This window comes from Scophthalmus maximus, chromosome 17, assembly GCF_022379125.1.
Source record: "Scophthalmus maximus strain ysfricsl-2021 chromosome 17, ASM2237912v1, whole genome shotgun sequence".
In the NCBI taxonomy this organism is placed as follows: Eukaryota; Metazoa; Chordata; class Actinopteri; order Pleuronectiformes; family Scophthalmidae; genus Scophthalmus; species Scophthalmus maximus.
Window position 1 is genome coordinate 11,012,695 of NC_061531.1, and position 23,204 is coordinate 11,035,898.

General features: G+C 42.6%; 1 protein-coding gene across 9 annotated transcripts in view; it reads right to left on the minus strand.

The window, feature by feature from the left end:
- The window catches only part of cep112 (centrosomal protein 112), an 88,438-nt gene that overhangs the window by 51,576 nt on the left and 13,658 nt on the right, over positions 1 to 23,204 (minus strand). For 8 of the 9 annotated variants that reach the window (XM_047327980.1, XM_047327979.1, XM_047327978.1 and 5 more), the window contains 10 exons: positions 18,883 to 18,969; positions 15,651 to 15,750; positions 14,893 to 15,011; positions 14,318 to 14,461; positions 11,519 to 11,673; positions 11,078 to 11,207; positions 10,863 to 10,955; positions 10,463 to 10,522; positions 9,252 to 9,331; positions 1,289 to 1,424 (listed from right to left, as the gene is read on the minus strand). In XM_047327980.1, coding sequence (XP_047183936.1) covers positions 1,289 to 1,424; positions 9,252 to 9,331; positions 10,463 to 10,522; positions 10,863 to 10,955; positions 11,078 to 11,207; positions 11,519 to 11,673; positions 14,318 to 14,461; positions 14,893 to 15,011; positions 15,651 to 15,750; positions 18,883 to 18,969 — 1,104 coding nt within the window. Of the gene's footprint in view, positions 1 to 1,288; positions 1,425 to 9,251; positions 9,332 to 10,462; positions 10,523 to 10,862; positions 10,956 to 11,077; positions 11,208 to 11,518; positions 11,674 to 14,317; positions 14,462 to 14,892; positions 15,012 to 15,650; positions 15,751 to 18,882; positions 18,970 to 19,468; positions 19,608 to 23,204 lie in introns of those variants that run through there. The other variant, XM_047327985.1, reaches the window with a different exon arrangement.

Sequence of the window (23,204 nt, forward strand, 5' to 3'; positions counted from 1 at the left end):
CAGACATTTAAAATTTTCAGTCTGGCGGGGAGCTAGAGATGCTCTATGTGCCCACAGAAATCCATGCATAAATTTAACTCCCACACAAACTCATTTTGTTCCACTTCATGTGCCCCCGACATAATGATTAGCCGAAAAAACTTCACCAATCAGCGACTAAAACTTGATAATCTTTCTAACATGCAGTGCTGTAAAACACACACACACGCACACACGCACACACACACACACACACACACACACACACACACACACACACACACACACACACACACAGACAGTATGGCCATAAAATGCTTAACAAAAACACCCATAACCAAACCGACTTGTAAGACAGCAGCAGAACTTTACAGCTGAGTCCACATCGATCGGAGAAGTCTCCCAAAAAGCAGCAGCCCACACGGTGTGAATTGCTGATCGTGAAGCCGGCCTGGTGTACTAATTAGTTTTGCTGCTCAATGCGTGTGACCCGTTCAACGTCGAATGCCTGCTGAAAGGAAGTGAGGTCAATGTGTTGTAGTAGAGAAATGAATGCACCTGAATAATGAGCTGGATTATGAATCATTACATTCATTTGGAATGGCTAAGTGAGCGGAAAATGGCCTAAGGATGATTATGTTCTTGGCTGTAACACATAGATTTTTCAGTATAGGAGCAGTTAAAAGGTCCTGAAGAAGATCCACGATCGGATGTGGGACGGCCTAATAGTGCAAATCATTAGACAGCAGGAGTGAATAAGGGGCGGGGGGGGGGGGGGGGGGGGGGGGGGGGGGGCTTGTAACAGAGAGAGAAATACATACAGAGGAATTCAAGCACAGCCAGCGTGGCACCCTAATGCATCTGTGGTCAAGCTGTGTCTCTACAACTACAACGTGTGTGTGCGTGTGTGTGTGCATGTGTGTGTGTGTGCGTGTGTGCGTGTGTGTGCATTGTCTTGGTTACTGCCTGTCAAACTGCACACTCCGTTTGCGGTAAAATACACATAAAAAAGGGTTTGGGTAAAAGTGTACGTCTGCGTCTGTGCACATGCAGCTATATTTGGCACATAACAGAAAACACACACGTGCATACGCACACACACAAACTAACGTTCAGTATGTGCATGAACATTAGAGACTGACTGGAAGTATGGAATGTATTCATATAACAGAAAACAGGTGTGCATGCATGGATACAGCTGAGTGTTGATTAACTTGCACTGTGCATTGTGTGTGGTACATTTTATTGCTTTTTCTGCATATACATGTGCATGTGCGTGTGTGTGTTTGTGTGTGTGTGTGTATCAGACCTGGAGTTTCATGTGAGCATAGGTCTTCTCGGAGCTGAGCTCCACCTGTTTCTTGAACTGCTCCAGTGCCGTATCTGCCTGCTGGATCTGCTGCCTCTGGCTCTCCCGGGCTCTGTCCAACTGGCTCTCCAGCTCCCTTCAAACCAAGCACACACGAACAGAAATGAACATACGTACAAAAGCCATAGAAACGCAATTGCAGACCAGGAATCCAGAAATACTTTTAAGAAAGTAAGGAAGTGAACTTTACTTTTATAGAACTTTTCAAAACAGTAGTTATAAAGTGATTTCAGGCAGGGGGGAAAAAGTAAAAGAAAAAATAGAAGATGGATGTAGAAATATGTCAAAAAGCGGCCATCTGTTCTTTCTGAACACAGAAAAAGAGTTTTGGTTATCAATCTTGGGGCTTTTTTGATAATAGCGTAGAGAATGTAGAAAAGTAAGTTTAAGTATACAATTGTACGGCAACCAGCAACTCACTTGACACACACTATTAACTTGCAGTGTGTGTGTGTGTGTGTGTGTGTGTGTGTGTGTGTGTGTGTGTGTGTGTGTGTGTGTGTGTTCCATGCAGGTATGCCGCTGCTATCGCTCGTACATGTCAGGTCACAGAGTAGCAAGCAGAGTAGATTGACAGGCATACTGCGAGGGACAGCCTCACACTGAGAGCTGTCAGAGCCAGGAGGCCCAGCCACAACATCACATACAGCGACACAGAGCAGCAGTCAAAGCCCAACCCGGGGAGTGTGTGCGGGGACAGGAGTGTGTGTCGGGGGCTGGATGGTTAAAGGGTAGAAAGAGCGACAGAGAAAGACGTGAAAGAGGAGGTATTTACATGTTTCTGTGTATGTCCGGAACTTCATTTCACTTAAATACTCAATGTACGACAAGCGACACAAAAACATATTAAAAATGACATGTCGAGTTTTTGACTTGAGATTCAATTGGATCAGTGTTGACATTGTTTTCACCTGACGATAAATATAAATAATTGTCTGGAAGACTGAATTGTAAATTATCTTTTTATATTGCCTTGTGACAAATAAACTCAGTAGACACACTAAATGAAAATTTGTTTATGTCTTGACTACAAACAACCATGTCAGTATTTGCTCACAACTGACATGTTTTATCCACTCCAAGTATTTGTCATATGAGCTTCCTTTTTGGATTTGGTGTGTTATGAATTCACAGACATCCTGATATCACTTCCTGACCTTTCTGGAGGGGAACATGCTGCCAAAGATAAAGAAGATTCAAAATATATGCTTAACGCACGTCCACCATCACATACAGCATTACTTTAGTCTCTTAACATATATTATACTTTTAACATAGCACAGAAATGATCTTGGTAACTAATTGTGTCTTGTGGTATACAGCACTGTGTTTCTCTCCTTCTCCTGTAAATAATTCTCTAACAGTGTAAGGAGGATAGTTATTCCCAGTGGACAAACAAGCAGGACAAATTATTTTTTTGGCTCATAAGTGACACTTTAAACAAATTGGTAGTACAACTACTACTCAATTACAGAAGGCGCTCTACAATTGGAGAAAGGATGGTATGGTCAGGTGAATGTGAATGCAGCAGGTAGAACTATGAACATGCAACTACATGTGCACATATGCACCTACAGAAACGCACACCTCTTAAGAATACAGTCATTGCCTGCACACACATACATTCACAAAGTTCACTTAAAAAAAAAAAGAATTAATAATCAAAGCAAAAACTGTGTTTATGAGGATAGAACACAGAATGAAAAAACAGAAACAGAGAAAGACAGACGAGATATAAAAAAAACAGCAAACAGAGGCAATAAAAAAGCAAAGAACAGAAGCTGAAGATTTAAAAAGGAATGTGCAAGCTTTCTCTCCTCTTTATAGTGTTCTGTCTCTTTGTAATTTTGGTCTCTCTCATGTCGGACATCAAACGACAGAGAAACTGTATTTTTTTTCCCCCTTCTTCTTCTTCTCTCTCCCAATTTTGTGTACTCTGTAATTATTAATCAGTCTGGTTGCATTACTCCCTTCCAGGCTCGGACAGACACAAAGGAAATGTGGAAAGGTTAAGATGGATAAAGACAGAATGGGGAAAGGAGGAAGATGGAAAAGAGGATGTCACAGAAATAGCAGAGTTTTTTTAAACTTCCAAGGCAGAGCAGAGATGAAGTGGGTGCGCGTCTCGCTTGAGAGGCGACAGAACGCGTGTGTATGGGTGTGCGCACGTGCGAGTGTACGGGCCTTTGTTCGTGAGCCACAGTCGCAAACTCTGTGTATGTGACTGACAACTCCACTCAAGAAATGCACTATGACTAAGTTGGCGCTGGCTGCCGGGCCTATACCTCTGAGGATACACTGAAAAATTCACTGCAGCAAACTTCCAAATATGTGACAGATTGAAACATACTTTGCTCTAAAGCTGAAGACAGCAGGTAAACACATGGCACTTCCAGTGATTCCTGGTGGAATAACTGTGTGTGTGTGTGTGTGTGCGCTTCTGAATGCGTGTGGTCACTAGAGCGGTAGACAGTGTGTCACCATCAATAACAGAGCGATGAGGGCGAGATGAGAGGACAGAGAAAAAGAGTCAGGGAGGCCTGGCAGGGAGAAACAGCGAGGGAAGGGAAGGGAAGGAGAGGGGTGCCAGGGCGGCCGGTTGGCTTTAAATGGATCTCTGGTCAGAAAAGTGGAAGGAGAGGAGGCTCAAATTAAAGATGTGCCTTCTCTAAAGAGGAAGTCCTCTCATCCCTCAATGCTAAACGGCTGTTTAAAGGGGTGGAAGGGAGGGAGGCAAGGAGAGCGGAGTGTTTGTGCTCATGAGGGTGAAGGAGCTTCCGCCATCCAGCCGCCAAGGCAGACAGGAGGGGCCCAGGGATGCCGGCGTTTTCCGGACTACCCTGACCACACAATGCCACGTGCCGCCTGTGTGCGTCTGCAGCACGTGCTGGACATAGACCTTAATGTATATAAACACACACATACAGTGAAGTCCACGCGCACACAGGGAATATTCTTTTCATGTAGAGTATTTAAGAATTGTATGGGCAGCGATGTGGGTAGAGCAGCGCATGGAAAAGACTGACAAACATACTAGAATGCACGCTCGCCTCTGTATGCCTCTGGTCTCTCGTATAAAAAAGACAGAGAGTGAGAGTGGTGTGGTGTGTGCGCAAGTGCAGGCGAGCGCCCGCGCATCTGTGTCTGTGAGCTCATCCAAACGGAATGATAACGAATCCACAGACACATCAAAGGGGCCTGGGAAAAAAAAAAAAGAGGGAGCACATAAAAAGGGAGAAAATGCAAAACTGAAATATTCAGCGCCCTCTGAAGAAAAAATAAAATAGGCTTGGTTTTCATCCGCATCCCCAGAGAAAGAGAAAGGCAGAGAGAGAGGGAGAGAAAAAAGAGACAGAAACAGACACAGAATAAGAGACCAACCACAAATAAGTGAACACAAAAGAGAGACAGCACGAGGGGCAAGAAAATATTAAAGACCGAGAGAGGAAGAGTTGAAAAAAGATGAGTAGAAATCGAAGGATCATTGAGCTTGATGGCTTTAAAACGGCCTACAAATGAGGCCTGTTTACAAACAGCCTTTCACAACACAATATGAAACAAAATGGCCACATTCACAAAGAATGAGGCTCCATTATTAGCATAACCGAAAGCAACATCTGGGTACTTGCAGTCACTTCTTGGCTGGCACTGCTACCAGCTACTTAAAAATAAATTAGCATTACATGATTGTGGATTCTCAAATTAAGCTTCATCTTTACAACCGTGCTCCTCACTGTGATGTGTCTCAACTTATATAATATTCATACCAGCCCCAAAGATGTGTTTTCAGCGGGAGTTCAACTAGTGCTATAGCCACAGATCAGTTGACACCGCAGTGCAGAGGGAAAAGGGCTCAGTGCCTTGCTCAAACATTTGACAGATGACATTTCAATTAATCTTCACAATCCGTGTCCTCTGAAACGTACAGTATGCACTCCAAACAACACTGGGGATGGAAACCGATTTCCCCTCATGCTAGTTAAAGTGTCTTGCCTCAAAGCCAACTAGACACCCGAAGGAGAGGGGAGGATGAAGAGGAATCTGGTGCAGCCCAGGCTGACAGTACCACTATGTGGGTGGATAAACATGTGGGTGAGACAGAACAAAAAGACGCACTGCATGTCTGTCTCAAAGTTCAAAATGGCTCTGCCGCTCAGTTAGTTTCACCCCAGAAACATTTAATACTTCTGCACAACTCTTAGCTGCTCTTCAGTTATTGATCAGACATAGTGGAATACTGACGTTATCCGTCCTTTGTATGATTTCAAACTGCAGCTTCAATCTTGGGACAGCAATGTGAGTTGTGCAGTGTTTCTCTAGAAGAGCAGAGATCTCACTCATCACATCACAAACAGGGGTTTCCTCGCCTTCGCTGTGCATTTAAATACTATTCGGTTTCATGAATTATGCAGACCACAGCATAATATGCTAAATCAACCAGGCATGAGTCCCTAAAGTAAACATAGTGTATTCACACATCAAAAACATTACACAATATTATACAATGGAAAATTAAGCTGGAAGGTCTTTAATTCAACAGTGAAAGCCCAGAAGACAATCTATCCGGATTGAGCCGTTTCAGAGCAGTAACTGACGCAGTTTGCTTTGGGATGAATTCATAACGACACTGAATATTTGTAAGGGGGCCAGCTTACTGTGAAAATGTCAAATTTTGTTGTGACAATTACAAAGGCATAGCAAGACATTTTACGCCATTACAGCATGATAAGAATAAAAGTCAAAATATCAATCAGAGATAAACTGAGTGATGTCAGATAATGCAATGATTGGATATTACAAATTATATCTGAACAACTAAATGCCAAGAGATCACTATTATTATTTTTTTCCCAGCACAAACTCATTATCTGCTTCGTAATCTATCTATTTAATTATGTATTAAAGGAGACAAAAGAATCACCAACGTCACAGTATTAGACACAACTGCAATGATACAACCTGCTAGGCTTCCAACTACACCCCTGCCCACTCCGAACCTCAAAACCAAAAATAACTGTTGTGCTTTGTTTTTAGGCAAGCATTTAATGATACTTAATGAATAATATAAAACAAATAAATGGCTTTTTTTGTATGAAGATTTTCACCGGAAATCATTGCTCCCTATACTCCAACACTTTTTGAGACTGCACTTGTCCTTTAACTCAGAACATTGACCAGTTGGACTCTGTTAAAGTGCTCTATTACAATTTCCTATGTGTCAGGTCTGTGTGAATTGGCGCTTAACCCTTCTCCATCCTCTCCTTTCAGTGCAGTTGCATGGGAGTAAATATCGAGCCCCGGTGAAGCTTTTCAATATTCCGGATCCATACATCCACCTGCTCCTGCACCTCAACACTTACTGGGCTTGCAAGCTGTGGCGTACCCTGAGCCGCTACTCAGCTACCTCAGATTCCTCTCTGGACAACCACCCCTGCTTCCCTACGTCCCTCCTGTCATGGGAGAGGAATGCTGAGAAAGATAAGACCACTTCAAAGACGCACACAGATGTAGGGTGTGCATAGCTGCGCACACATGAAATAACATGAAAGAACATATTGGATCATTCCTATAACTTTAAGAGAAGGGGGGTTCTGTTGCTAATCAAGCATGTGCACACACACAAACATAAAGAAAGAAAGAAAGAAAGAAAGAAAGAGACAAAGAACAACGGCCGCCAAGTGGCAGGAAGGAGTAGCTGGAGGAGGAACGGTATGAGGACAGCGTGGACAAAAAACTACAATACCCTCTTCGCCGAGAGAGAAACAGTGTTATGTAGAAATAGACTTGTTTTTCTTTTCCCCTATGTAAACCATTCAGGTGGTTTTCTGATGTTTTTAAATTCTGATTTGGAGGTCATCGTTGCAAAAGCAGGCAAGCTGTTTTTCAAATGAGCTCCCTCGGTCTCTTTTTCCTCTTCTGTAGTGCATCTCTCCATCTCTATGCTAATGCCCTGTAATGATCTGAGGCACGATGGGATGAAAGAAGAGGAGAGAAACTTGCTCTCTGCACAGCTTTGTAGTGCTTTCTGTTGTTGTTGCCATAGTAACAAAGACCTGAAACTGAAATTGGCGCAGCGATGCTTATTTGCATGGCAGGACGGGTGATTTTCTTTTAGTACAGGAAAAGAAAGAGTGGGTGTAAACCATGGAAAGAAAGGAGTGTGGGTAACATCTACTGTACTTACAGTATGCTTCATACGTATAAACAACTACAATCAGAACTGCCAACACCATTCATCATCAGTTGTCCTACTCTTACAGATGAAAAAAAAGTATATATATATATACACACACACACACACACACGTTTATGTTGATAAGCATACACACTCAAAATACATGTGCACACATGTGGCACACATAAGTAGCACTTGTTTAATTTTAGCATCCATTCTCCCATCCACACACATGCACACTCACAGACACACACACGGTCTTGCTTTGAAGCTCTCCTGGATCACCTTTAAAGGCCGTCAGCGTTGCCACGGCAGCAGGCAGGTAGCAGACTGCTCAATGTGCATGTGTGCGTGTGTGCGTGCGTGCGAGAGAACACTGAGTACTTAATTAGCCAAGAGTCCAATGGGTCACATGCTGTTTCTCAGTGTTTAATACTAAACGAGGGAGCGACTGGCTCGTTACTGATACTAACAACAAGGATAATTTATGCGCAAATGGATCCATCGGCTGCGTTTAAGCATGTCTTCTGTTGCCGGGCTGACAGTGATACAAACAATAAGCAGGCACAACCGTCATTGTCCCTTTGCGATCTTTATGCTGAAAAACTGTTTTCATGTTCTTTCACACCGACGGAAACAAAAAGCAACAGTAATAGTAACCATGTTCTGCAGCGTAACACACACACACACACACACACACATTTATCCTTGTTTTCAAAAAATTGCCTTGGGCAGTTGATGCTCAACTCATCCTTTGCAGTCGACAGCGTCTGGGTTGCTATTATACTGTGACAAACAATTAAAAACCTCTAAAGCGGGGTGATGGCAGTGTGACTGGCCTTGGCCGTGTGTGACTAGAGCTGAAGATGATGTTGTAGAATGTGTTAAATTGGGCAGAACACACTCTAGTTTCACCAAGGAAACTGTAATGTACTTGTGAGCGAGTAATGCGGTTCTGCATGGGATTAATTACCAGTGGAATGTAATGACTGGTTGACTCAGATATTCAATTTGTACTGTACGACTTTCATTATTATGTCTCACATTAAGAATAACATAATGTCTGTTGAAAGGCTGGCAGTATTTTTCCTAATGACTCCAAGTATATTATTGTAGGGACTGTTTGATTTATATAGTAGGTTTAGGATTGGTTCTTCTTTTCAAGACAACACAAATGCCTGCTACATCTGAAGCCCTGATCTCTAAACCTTCTCATCGGGGTTTCCAGGCTCTCGACTGTAACGGTGCTACTCGGGGTTATAAAAAAGATCAAAAGAGTGTGTGCGAGGGTCGGCTTGAAAAGCCAAACTCCACCTTAATTCAGAATTCATACACACTGCTCTTATGATCAAAGACTTAGGTCAGTAGACATAAACAACTCTGGAATATAGTTTGAAGCCACCAAGTCAAGGCTATGATGTGTGAAACTAATAATTGTGAAATAAGTATCAAGTTTCACGTTGGAAATTTCATGACCAAAGGCGGTAACTAAAGTAGTAGAAAATTTTGTCCACATCCATGTGGCAACCCTGGGCACTACGTTTGTGTGTTGTTGATATTATTAGATTGTGATCAAGTTTGTGCCGTACACACACGCATGCTCTACCCAGAAAGTGTTCTACCGTTGTGAATGCGACAGACTCAAGACAATCTCCTGCTGCATTCGTCAAAATTTGAGCTTCAGAATTCCTGTTTGAAAACACTAACACTTGGCCTTCACCACTGTACCTGAGTGCATCCTCTAGTTTGGCCATCTTCCTCTTCGCCTCTGATTTCTCTTTCTCTGCTTCGCAGTGGATTGCTAAAACCTGAGAGGGTAAAAAAGAGAGTGAAAGAGAAAGAGAACAGGGAGAGAGAGAGGTGTGAGTGAGTGCAACGGCAGACACCATCAAACATCACTCCACAGAACTCTCCCACCTGTGACCTTGTGCATCTGGCCTCGTCTCTTCTCTCTATCACCCCATCAAAAGTACCATCTGAGCCTGTCTGCCTGCTTGGAGAGGGCCTCTCACTCTGGATCTTTGGCAGCCATATGGGCCCTTCTCATGTCCAAATATCATACTCTGGCCTCCTTCACATATTTCATTTAACACTCCCGAGGAGTGGAAAGAGAAATCTTTCCCGAGGAAACAAGAAGGAAACTGAACCACTAACTTCTCTATTTTTCACTGCATTCATCTCATGTCACCTTGTAGGGAGAAAAAAAGGAAAGGTGGAAAAAATATGCAGGTTGATTTAAAAAAGATGGAATAAAGAAAACAGACAAACCAAACTTTCTTCAAAAGTTGATTTCAAATTCTCCCTGACCATGAAATTAAGTGGACAGATGCATTTTAAGTTCCATGCCAGCCTGTCACCAACACACACATTGTAATTGTGGCACTTTGAAGATGACCCAGGTGCAGCATGGTCATTAAATCTGATCTTCACCCAAGACGTCTGGCCTGGTCTGGTCCAGCTCAGATCTTTAACAATGGCCTCTGTACTCTATGGTTTATGACTATGCACTATGCTTTGAAGAGGGCCCCTCCAAAAAGAACTGGGTGTAATTTAAGTGCAGGCCCGGGTCCACTGACAGTCCATGCTTCAGACAGAAAAACGTCTCTTTTAAATGCTCGCTGTTGTCAGGTGACGACAAGTTTATTTGGATTTGCTTACAACTCCCATCCTCAACTTTCTTCCCTTAATAACTCTCATGCAACATTATAAAATTTCCTGACTTTTTTTTCCCCAGTCTTACATGTACCTGATAATCACAGCCCTGATTTTACGAGACCAGACATAAAGTCTAAAAGTAAGGGGAACCAAAAGGAACATGTGACTCCATGCTTTGATCTCTACTTGACGGTAATCACTTTGTCCAGGGCTGATTCAATACAACGACAGATGCTTTGGGGCTCAGTGGATCAGTATTCCTGCAGGAGAAAGTTGAACACTACCTTTTTCTCACAGTTGATCTGCAGCTCATCTTTTTCTTGCTGGAACTTCATCTCTTGATCCTGGAAGGAAGAACAGGTGATACGATATTAAACGAGTGATAAATGCGACACATTATCTAATTCAGCCGGATTCTTTCTTATGATCACATTAAAGGCTATCGTTAATTTATTGTATTTATCTCTTGACTTATCTGTCTTTTTATCTGTGCCTTTTCTTTTGTTTATATCACTGCACATCTTTTCCTTTTTTCCATGCGTGTGTTGCTTGACTTTGCCTTGACTGTAAAGCACTCTGTCTTATCTCCTTTTGAATGTACAATATAAATAAATTTGACTTCACTTGATTTGGCCAAAGTGTGCATATTTAAATAAGCTCAGACCTTCACCACTCAAAGCATACCCTGACTTGTTGGTGTCTTCGATGTTCACTGTCCTGCAGCTGCTGTTTGAGATGAGCCACAGCTTTCTCCAAGTCTTCCATTACCTCAGAGGCCTGGATTAAAAAAACAAATAGAGGAAATAGATTTAAAGCGTTTTGTATTTTGCATCCATAAAGAGTAGGATTAGCAGAGCAGGATAGGGAGAGCCACGTGGAGGTGATGTGCTGATGTGAACCTTAGCAGCGGACAGAGCATGTTCCTGATACAAGTGACTCATGTCAGTCTCGTGTTTGGCTTGGAGCTTCTGCATGGTCTGCTCGTGCTGCTCGCTCTGCTGCTCCTTCTCCTTCTGCAGCATCATGGTCCTGTGGAGAGTTCAGAGCTTGATTCAGAGTGTGTGGCAGGATTGTTCTCTCTCTCTCTCTCTCTCTCTCTCTCTCTCACACACACACACACACACACACGCGCACACACCATTAGATGACCCACTGCATTTCCTCCCCCCGATAGAAGTTATGTGATAGCATGATAGAGTTTAAGCAGCCATGACAGATAAAGAGCATTTGAACTTAGCACATAGTTTTAATTAGCTAGCTAAGTATAAGTATCCTCTTCACCACTCTACATTTAAACCTTTTCTTTTTCTCTCTATTTAACATGTCAAACAGCTTCTGACCGTCTGTTGGCCTCCTGAAGTTCGGCGCCGATGGATGCAATGTGGATCTCCAGCTGGGCCTTCTCCTGCGTCACCTTCTGACGCAGTGCATTGCCCTTTTCCACCTCCGCGGACTGCTGTTTCACCCGCAGCTCCAGCTCACGCACCGTTTGTTCCTGGATCACAGGGATACACAGAGACCAATGAACCAATCCGGCTTGGACAACTGAGGGCACTGAGCTGAGAAAAGGTCATCGGTCAGAGCACTGCATGCTCCCATTGTGTGTGTGTGTGTGTGTGTGTGTGTGTGTGTGTGTGCGTGTGCGTGTGTGCATATGAAAACATGGAATGCAGTGTGGGCAGGCTGATAAAGGCGATGACGGGGTGCTGATTAAAGATGGAGCATGCGAGCAGATCTAGATGATGACAGAGCCTGGCGATGACAGAGGGTGAAATGATGGGAGAGGAGGGAGCGGTGTGTTTGAAGAGAATGAGCGCAGTGCTCGGCAAAGGCTGCTCAGAGACTTTTTTGTCTTTGTGTTAGCAGTGTCGGTGGCTGGGGAAAGAAACAAGGGGCCTGTGTTGTCCTACGACGCGTGCTGACACTTAGCTTTCTGGCAGGAGATGAGAAGAAGCACCTCTCCTTACTGACGCTCAACTCCATACACCTGGACACACTCAGTGGGAGCATATTATGTGCCCTAATTAGGTATTTTGGAAGAATTACTAGGTGTGAATTGCAGACTACATACACCACATTATGAGCTCTGTTCCCCTTCAAAGATTGAAAAGTCATAAAGTCTTTTGAAGATGAAAAAAAAAAACCCAACACCCTTGTAATTGGCAACAAAAAAAATCATACAGAGTGAATGATGTCCTTTTACAGTTTAAGTGTCAGAACTAAGGCCAGCGACTGGAGGACAGTGTGCAACACTCATCTCCTGAGGCTTGTCAGGCTGTGTTAGAGCGCATGTTGTGTAAGGTTTGTTATTAAAGGAAGAACAGCTTGTTTAGTTGGGGATGCACATATATTCTATTCTAAAACCATGATAGAGTGCTTTAATATTATGTATTTGTATTAAACACTACATGTGTGACAAACTCCTTTGAACAAAAGACAAAAAAATACTAGCTAAACAATGGGCCAAGTATCAGCAGTACTAATGAAAGCAATATTGCTGATAGTGCATCTCTATTACACCTCCATTATCAGCCATTTGGATACGGACATGCATAGACTACAGTCAAGATGCTCGGCTGATGCAATAAAGACGCAGATACCAGCTTGTCTTTATTTTAAAACATCAGTCATTCTGCCCTGTGCATAGCTAACATCCAAAAATAACAACATCTGACATATCTCTAGGCCCCGGGTGAGATCTTTTGATCTGCGTTGGATAGAAATCAAACCAGGTATCGATGGGAAGACGAACATTCTTCATTTCACTGTTATTAAAGTGAATCTAGTGTGCTGTTTTTCAATGAGCATGAATCATCAATCTGGATTTGTCTTGGCTTGTGTGCGTTTCATGTGACCTGAGCAAGCATTTCACATCGTGCCCTGGACATGAGCTTTTATTAGCATCTATATCTCCTCACTGAATATTTCAAAAGAAGAAAATATACGCACATTGGTTACGTTCAGCTCAGGTTTTCTGGCTGAGGTCTTGAAATGTCAATACTTCTGTAAATAACTAAAACGAGTCAAGAGAGCAAGGCACAATATAACCTTGACTTTAAAGGATTAGGCAACAAGAGCGGTATAATAACCCACCTGCAAAATCCACTTTGAACATGCTATCGTAGGTGTGTGTAGGTCGGCCCAAACTCATGGCAGGACAGCAGCTAATTTAAAACGACACAGGGCTCTTTTCATTCTCCAGGGCCTTGTCTGTCTTTAATTATTAAAAGAGGGGCCTTACCATTGGCCCCGCACTGTCCAGTGTTTGATGTCTTTTAAATGTGGGCCTGCTGACAGATTAAGGCCAGGAGCAAAGTGTGTGTGTGTGTGTGTGTGTGTGTGTGTGTGTGTGTGTGTGTGTGTATGTGTGATGCGTATGACAGCCTATGAATGCTGATACTCATAACAATACCATTTGCGAAACCTGTGCGTTCAATTGGCCTCTGGTGTTGATGATCGCCACTGACGAAAATGTGCGTGATCCAACTTAAAAAACAACTTATGAAAGTCCTTTCATATGACATCAAAGAAAAGGTGGCCGTGGGAGGTGCGTTTATACACGTGTGCATATACATCTTCAATCAAAGTCACGAGTAAGATTTAATACCCACTTGGATCAAAGACCTTTTTAAAAATCACAGGTATAAGGTATGAGAGTCATTGTCGTCCAGAGGTTACAGGTTGTCTCCCATAATTGGAGCCATGGAGCAGTGTGGGCAAACAAGGCAAAAGTTTTATGCAAAAAAATATCATATCAAATTAAGTAAAGTTAAAACATGTAAATCATGAGCTTGACAGCTTTTGGATTCATCCAAATACAGTAACTTCAAATTCTACACAGTGGTTTATATGTCATTTAAATGAAAATATGAGAACCAGCATAGCATTGAAAGAGCAGCAGGAACTAACAGCAGACAGGTTCAGGAAACGCTCCTAGATGGCTACAAAAAACGGTTAGAGGTTTTAAATATGGCTGAAGCTTCTGCAGGCACATATTAATGAAGGGTGCCCAGAACTGTGTTGTGTTTGAGTTATTTCACTATTATATATTCCTTTTTTTTAACTTTGTTCAGACATTTTGTAATTAAATCATTCTGCTTGTACAAAATTGGTTAATTCAATACTGTACATGTACTCACGGTGGCCTGTGACTGAGCATTATACTCTGCCTCCATCTTAGCCAATCTAAGGTTGGTGTCCTCCAGCAGTGCCTGGATGTTCCCGGTCTGTTTCTTCTGCAGTTCAAACTTCTCCTGCTCCATCTCCGTCACAGCAGCATGAAGCTGGAAGGGCAAAGAATAACTACACATCAGTCACAGATTGTCTCTTTTCTCCCCCTATATTCAAGGGGAATTAACATCATTATGTGGCTTTGTATTGTATAATTTTTTTTCATCAGAAAAATTGTTCCACGAGGTTGCTCATCACACACACAAGTGACCCTGAAGAGATGTGGAATGTGGAGTGGAAGTTTCATTAGAATCTGATTGAAAATCTTGATAAGTGAACTCTATCAGATCTGAAAATAGCATTAATATTTCAGCACAAAGAAAACCCCACACTGAATTAAGCACAGCATGAAAGAAGAAGTTTTTTGTTTTTTTTCCAAACGGCCTTGCTGCTTGCAGTGAAGTCTGTTAGTCTCATGCTATCAAACAGTCTTCCTTTAGCTCAGGGCTGCAGAATATCCAAGCCACTCCACTTTTCCTCATACCTTCTTCTCCCACTCGTTTTTCAGGGAGTCTGTGCTCTGATCCGACATCTTCTTCAGCTCGGCAATCTGCTTCTCTTTGCTCTCGCAGATGACCTGGGATTCCCGCAGCACACTGTGAACTGTGGGAGCGCACACACACACACACACACACACACACACACACACACACACACACACACACACACACACACACACACACACACACACACACACACACACACACACACACACACACACACACACACACACACACACACACACACACACACACACACACACACACACACACACACACACACACACACAGACAGAGAGAGCAGTCAGGCCCTGCCTCGGGGTATGTACACAGATGGACACACACACACACACACACACACACACACACACACTCACAAACACTCTCAAACATTTCCCCTTGCTCATTGTTGGGCTGTCAGTAAATCATTCTCCGTAAAGATACTGCTTCTATCGAATGGCCAGTAGCGCTTTTCTTAGACGGTTCTCATCAAATTCTTTCTGAGACAGGTGAAAGAGAAGAGAGGTGAAGAGCAGGAAGGGGGAGGAGGAAATCAAGCATGGAGAAAAAGGCACACATTATGCAATTAAATTTTGGATTGAGCAGCACAGCTGGAGAACGTCACGCTACACCAGTTCAGTCTCTTGTGGAATTGCATCTTTTTGGGCTTTTTACTCTGAGTGTTCAGAGACACTAGTATAAACATCCTTCCAGTTAACCCTGCATTCTTGCGACCTCTCACCTTTCCTCTCGAGCTTACAGATCATCTCTTCTGATTCCTTCTGCTTGGCCCGGTACATGCTCTTCATCTCCTCAATCTCACCATTCTTTCGGTCCAGAATCTAACGAGGGAAAGAGAGAGAGAGCGCTTGTTTTTCGATGCGTCCTGGAGAAGATCCACGTTTTTTTTCTACCAGCAAATGACTATTGAGCATACATTATGATAGTTCCCTTTTAAGCTTTTTACTTCAACTGGTACTTCTCAACCAAAAACTATCAATTGAGTTTCATAAGCAAAGATTTTGATCACTCAACATGGCAGGTAAGGAGCCTCATAGCAAGTAGACACAAATGAGGAAAATCATCTTTCCATAATTCTTCCACAAAGAGGAAAATGCAAGTATTGGTTTGGGCTCTTGGATACTCAATGTGCTTTTGTGAGGAAAAAACTACAGATAAACAGAACACAAACTTTTGCTTGTTCACAAGAAAACTCCACTGGGCAGCTTGGAATTGGCACTAATGGTACAACTAACCATATCAACATAACTGATAACATCAACTACATTGACGTTATCAGTATTGTTAGCAAAAGTTGTTTTTAAACATCAGTAATGTTTGTGAACAGCCCTTTTTTGTCAACTGACAAACACATTATGCAGATTTAAAAATGAGGTTATTCATGAGCACAGACGTCATCGTCCTCATGCATATCTAATCCTATAGAGGCGACAGGCTGACGGAGTGAAATGATGAACCACCTGTGCTAAGGTGCGACGAGGCGACTGCATCTGCCTGCTGCTGCCATCTGTGCGTGATGAGTTAAATTAGACCATGGAGAGTTAGGCTCCAATATAAAAGGACAGTTTAGCCCCTCTCTCCATGTTGAGGATGAGGATGTCTTGGCTCAACTGCATAATACGCATGTACAGTAAATGTATGTGACTGGTCTATGCAGTTGGTCCAAGGGTGTGTCTGTAGCTCAGTGTGGCAGAAAGCACATTTTCTCGCATGTTTGAAACAAATTCATCAGGGTGGTTTTCTTCGAGATTTCTTAGCCTATATCTTAGCCTTTTTGAAAGCATAACATATATTTCCCATCCAATTAACAAGACAGAATAAACCAACTTGTGCAACAACAGATGATACTACCATTTCCTGGCTGAAATGGCACAAAGTAAGTAAGTGCTTATTTTTTCCGTCAAGAACTGTCGCAAAACCTGTTAGACTTGATCTCTCTAGCATTTTGTTCTGCCCAAGTGCACTTAGTCACGAGCCTTCCGTCCTCCGTGTGAATTGGGATAGGGGGAGATGAAAGGAGGATGGGGCGGCTGGAGTAAAGTTCACAGAACATTTAGGGGTACCCAATTTCTCCCATTTCACCGCCCCGGAGAGGGTGTTGTCTTTTTAGGGGTTCACCGAGTGTCAGGTCCAGGGAGTGTGCTGGGAAATGACAGCTTTTAAAGCAGCCAATTTTAGGCTTTCACAACTCATCCTAATGCGGGGGGGGGGCGGGGGCTGTCCAGGGTTTTAACCAACATCATCAGTTAATAAAGAGTAAAGAGAACTGAATTGGAAAAGAAAACACACCTACAAAATCTGTAGTTGTAACATGAGTATATTTTCATAGAAACAGAACAAATTTCACAAAACAAAGTCAAAATATAGATTTTTTTTAAAACCCTGCGGTGTTTCCTGGTATACCCTGTGGTCTGCTGTTAATCTCAGATCACTTGCATGTTAGAAAAATTAACATAAAAATGAGGTTCTTCACCTGAGGTTATGTTTCAGAAGTACACACACACACACACACACACACACACACACACACACACACACACACACACACACACACACACACACACACACACACACACACACACACACACACACACACACACACACACACACACACACACACACACACACACACACACACACACACACACACACACACACACACACACACACACACACACACACACACACACACACTACTGATCCACAGCCATTAGCATACTACCCTGGCCTGGTCCCTCATTACCCTCTCGATTCTAAGCAGGGGGACAATGACCGGTAGCCTTTCAGCAGCCTTTACATTATTCATAAGGAGACTAATTAAAACTAAATCTTAGCTTTCTTACCTTCCATCAGGCTCGTTAGACTGCAACCCAGAATCACCTCCCTTTAAAAGCCGTTACAGGGAATACTGGGAAAAATTCTGAGGAAATTAAGTTGGACATAACACGCAATCTGTAGGTAATTAAAGAGAGAGGGAGGGGGAGTGCTAGTTGTCATCCTGTCTCTTGTCAAACACAAAGGAGCCATGGGCATCTTAAAGTGGAAAGAAAATTGGTGTGTTTTTTTCTGATTTATTAAAAGCTTCTGTGGCAGCAAAGGAAAGTCATACCGAGGACGTGACAGATCCCAGGTGCTTGATCTGCAGATGAACTGATATAGGCACCATAGTGTGAAATAAACCAGCCTTACTGCTATTTTCAACAGCTCACAAAGAGCTTTGAAGAGATGATCATTTGTGGGGCGGGGCGACGAGAAGAAGACAGACTCGTTGCTTTTCCTTTTCATTAGCTACCTAATGGGAGCACGAGACAATGATGTGCATTGTAACACAGGGTAACTAGTTTTCATGAGCGCTCAACTGTAGTTAACAAACCTGCCTGTCCAGTTTGTCAAGAAAAATTGAGAAATCTGAAATCATATTTGCCGAGATCATTTCATGCCAAATGCAACCAAAGATTTGCAGTAATTGTCCAGAAAGGGATTAGGCCACGGTCAGATTGTACCCTTCCTTTGCAGACATTTCCTGAAATTTTCCAGAGAGGCTGTATGTGAGAACTCAAATGCCCAAAAGCGCTGCTGCGGACATTTTCCGGGACTTTTCATGCCAGCCCCCAGTAAAATTTACAGAAAATGTCAGAGTGAGTCCATGTGAGAATAAAAAAATCTCACAGCGAGCCGGTGGGCGTGTCGATGATGTTGATTTTCCTGCTGGTGTTAAAGCATCTGACTTGGATAACCTCCTGATGCTTCCGTCATATGTGAAAGGCAAATTAAGGAAAATGTACAGGCCCAATTTTCCAGACAATTTCCAGAGTTCCTGTCTGAAAGCACCTTTTCAAAAAATTCTACAAACTACGGCCAGAAAGCACAAAGTAGATGTGACATATCCATCCACAGTGGTAGTAAGTTGATGTTGACAAGTGTATCCATCACCTTTCAGTTTGGTTTCTTACTTTTTCAACATCTGCATCGTGTCTCTGCTGCATCTTCAGTTTCTCCTCCTGGTGCTTGGACTCCTGTACTTTGATTTTCATCTCAATCTGATGAACACAAAGAAAACCAAATGTCACATGTGTATTACTATGAACCATCTTTAACTCTCAAGAGATTCAGTTTGCCCCCCCACCCCCATCTATGAAATGAAGTTGCTTTACAAAGGCAACGCAAGCAGCAAGTGTTGTTCTAGAAAGTTATACATCGAGATCTGCATCCCAACTTTTTAGAGACAAGCTTTGGGGGGAAAAAACAACCCATCTTCATTTAGAGTGACAGGATAACAGATATAACATATATCAAGATGAAAGTAGACAAACTGTGTCCCGTCTTGCACATGAAGGCAGCTGATGATGAAATAAACCACATTAACATTTAAAAACATTTATCCTCGCACAGAGCTTCAAAAACAAGTGTGAAGCCGAGTTGTGCACAACTGTGTGTGAGTGTATGTGTGTGTGTGTGATAAATTCTTCAGTCAGTCTATGGTAAGAACAACAAAGTGAAAGCCTGTGTGTTTGTGTGCTTGTACTCCTGCATACACACCGCAGTTAAACGTGGAGAGAGTGTCTGTTTAGATGTCAACACCGCATTTTCAACAGATCAAATGTTCAGGGATGTCATGTGCATGTTGGAACACATCTCCATGAGCCAGAGGGCTTCTCGGTGTTAGTCAATTAAACCCCTGATGACCTATTCATCAACTTCTGTGAATGAACAAGAAAAAGTCAATCCATTATTCACTGTCCATGAGCCATTAGTCACTTGTGATTACTGGAAAACAATTTTTACATCTCTGGAAGGACAAATTATTCTTGAAAAGGCGTTCCTTTTGCATGCATGCATTTGTCTGCACACACAATAATACTAAATGACAAAGTTGTATTTTTTTTTAGATTTTTTCACCTTTTTTCAAGCTAATCTTTATAGTTAGTTTGCTACAAATTATACACAAGAGGATTCACAAACACACAACACATGGAAATACAAAGAGAACCTTTGAAACACAGATGACTGTACATCTGCTTTGATGTCACTATTCACATTTAGTCACTGTCTGTTCTGGCATGTTAATCAACCCTCGAGCACGGTGACAGTGTTCTTCTTTTGAAAGTGTGGTGTTGTGTGTGTGTGTGTGTGTGTGTGTGTGTGTGTGTGTGTGTGTGTGTGTGTGTGTGTGTGTGTGTGTGTGTGTGTGTGTGTGTGTGTGTGTGTGTGTGTGTGAGAACACGTCAGCGGTTAACAAAGTCCAGAGGCTAGCTCTTGTTTGTTCTAGTCATCAAAACAATTAAATAGAAAAAATTCCCACGACTTCACTCGGCACAGCAGAACCAATTTCGACCTTCTCTTGGTGTGAATCAAAGGAAAGCAACTGTGATAATAGCCCAACTATGAATATAATTTAATTACAGTATGCTTGAAGTGTAATTATTGATTCAGTACAATAAAGACAGCAACAGATGTATGAGAATTTTTTTTTATATCAATGCTATGGGATTTAATTCCTCCGATTTTGTTAACGTGTTTGTGAACTAAAACACAAACTGCCTTCTAGATGCCTCTCCTCATTATTGCATCTGAGGTACATTTATACGCTGAATCCTTGACAAAGCTCTGTTAAATATTCTGTCCCTTTATTCTGTCTTTTTCTTGATTTGCTGCCATTTCGTATGAAATTGAGGGGACCACAGGAGACCCGACGGCGTAGAAAGGAAAAAGTGTGTGAAAAAGATAGAGGAAGAGAGATGCTGTGATTGAAAAGCAGAAGGGTAAGTGGAGCCCTGATTCAGCCGGCACCTGAAAAAAAAAAGGGGGGGGAAAACATGTGGGGGTGTCATTTTCTCATCCTTTCTTCAAATGCTCTTTGGAGAAAGTTTGTCAAACTAGATCATGGGCGTTTGAAACTTGTTTATAAAGGCGTCAGTGAAGAAAGGAGGAGGAGGAATGTCGTACACCTAAGGCTTCTGAGATGTCTTCAATCAGCCTAACTGGGTGGTACTGCTTTTTTCCCTCTTCTCGTCTTCTGAGTCGCAGCAAGCACTGTAAGATGCCAAGTTTTCTGACACTTCACACTTGAAAAGACGTGAGGGTGGGAATGGAGGAAGGAAGAGGAGGGGGCGTATGACAGAGGGAATGTGAGAAGACGGAAACAGTTGCCTTTTCTGCTCTCAAAACCGGCGCGGGGTCAAGGCCTTTTTCCTCGGGGAGACGTGTTCACAATTCATCTGCTAACTGTTTGGGCTTCACAAAGCAAGGTTGCGTCTTTGCATCTCCTTTGTCTCCGTCTGTGTGCGTATGTCATCCTCAGTAAACACAGATGCTCTAGGATAGCCGGCGCTCGGCTATCTCCTGAGCAACAGCTACATGCCATTGCCACACACTGACAAGTTAGTGTGTGGAATTTACTGAAGTCTGTTAATTTACTGTAGTCTGTCAACATAGTGGGAATGGATAAATAAAAATATTAACATGCTTTCAGAAAAGTGTAGTTCTAAACAGGTAATTAGTTGAAATTTCTAATATGAATACATCCAGTACATAAAGAAGACATGAAATGTTAAACATGAAATGTTACTAACTTCATCATTATGGAACACTGTTGTGTCCCTTGAGTCTCCTAGCTGGAAAAACCATGTTGAAAGCCAAACTACAGAACTAGTCCCCGTTAAAACTACTGAGGCTCTTTAGCTTGCTCTTGATTAAGCTTTGAAAAGTGATCAGATAAACAGGCGATGGCCCTTATAAATCACAGGCTGAGGGCTCAAGCTTCGTCCCAAAGGATCCACAAATTTAAGAGATTGAATCATTATGGCATCGGAAAGCAAAAGGGTCTGATGCACAGTCAGGGGCTTGTGACCGTCAGAGTGTGACTGCTTGACACAGACACGTTCACCTACCGTGCCGTGCCTGCTGCCAACAACCTCTCAGGGCAGGTACCATGCAGGTAGTCTGAACAAGAGCCCGACCGATTTTTTAGTTGACTGATATGTGCCTTTCAGATATGAAGACTTTCATAAGACTTTTGCAAATATTTGGTTGTGTTTGTTTTCTTTTAATTTATAGCCATTAATAATTCACTTTATTGTTAAACATAATATCAATCCTCAATTAAAATTTTCATCATATCATTTGATAATGACATCTGGGAAAATCGTTTTTTATAATGAATCATACATCCTTATAAAATTTTTAAGTTCGGCATCAGCCCCCCAAACAATGCCCCTCGCTCAAGCTCTTGTCTGAACTCACACAACTCTAAAAGAAAGGTGGGCTTTAATCAGTCTGTCAGTATCTTCTGTAAGCTCATGACTCGGGCCTATGGGTAAGCCTGAGTCATCAGTCTCCATTTAATTGAATTTCCAAATAAAGACCCGGCCCTCATAACGCCGAGACGTGCTAGGGTGTGCTGAAGGATTAGCAGGACTTTGCTGCTCCCGTTAGACATTTTCCACAACTGGCCCATATGCAAACACACTGTATAAGCGAAGTGACTCAAAGCAACGGCGGCTTGTGGAGAAGTTTCTCAGCTGCCACTCATTGTTCCATAGGAAAAGAGCAGTCAGCGTTCTTATCAAGCAGTCGGTAGCTTTGCGTGAGGATGTGCTCGGTGTGAAAGCCGAGATGTTCGTTAAGCCAGCGCCTGCTTAATGACATGTGGCGTGTATAACACTTTAAACCTGGGTAAATTTTCAACTAGGCTTTGGGGATTAAAGGGAAGTGATGTCACTGTGATTTCCTAGACTGGGCCTAGACAGCCACGCAAAAACAGGGCTGGACAAGGCTTTCATGGCTAGAAGAAAGCTTAATGGGGCTATTGTGGATGATATGGTGGGCTTGATGACTCGAGTCACTTCTACAGGAAAATACCGTGTGTGGGTGTGTGTGTGTGTGTGGTCACAGCTGTATCCTGTGGGGTCAGATTTCCTGAAAGCCATTTAGCACTATTTTGATTGTAATGGTGACGCAAGACACATGATCAGTGAGGGCATCAACTCAAAAGAAGTCCAAGAAAGTCCAACTGACTGAGCCAAACCAGGGAAAGCAACTGCTAGGAGCATCGTATCACTACTATCTGCCTCAACAAAGACAGGCAGTGCCAGCCATCGCATTAGAGAGGCTAGTGTGATATGTGCTCAATAATCTAGTATGGCCCCTCGAAGGATGTTATAAAAATTGAAACGGCCCTTGTCATGAAAAAGTTTACCCATGCCTGCGATAAAGTATCTTTCTGTGCTCTTTCAGTTTACAAGGTGCTCACCTTTGCTTTTTCGGACACATTCTT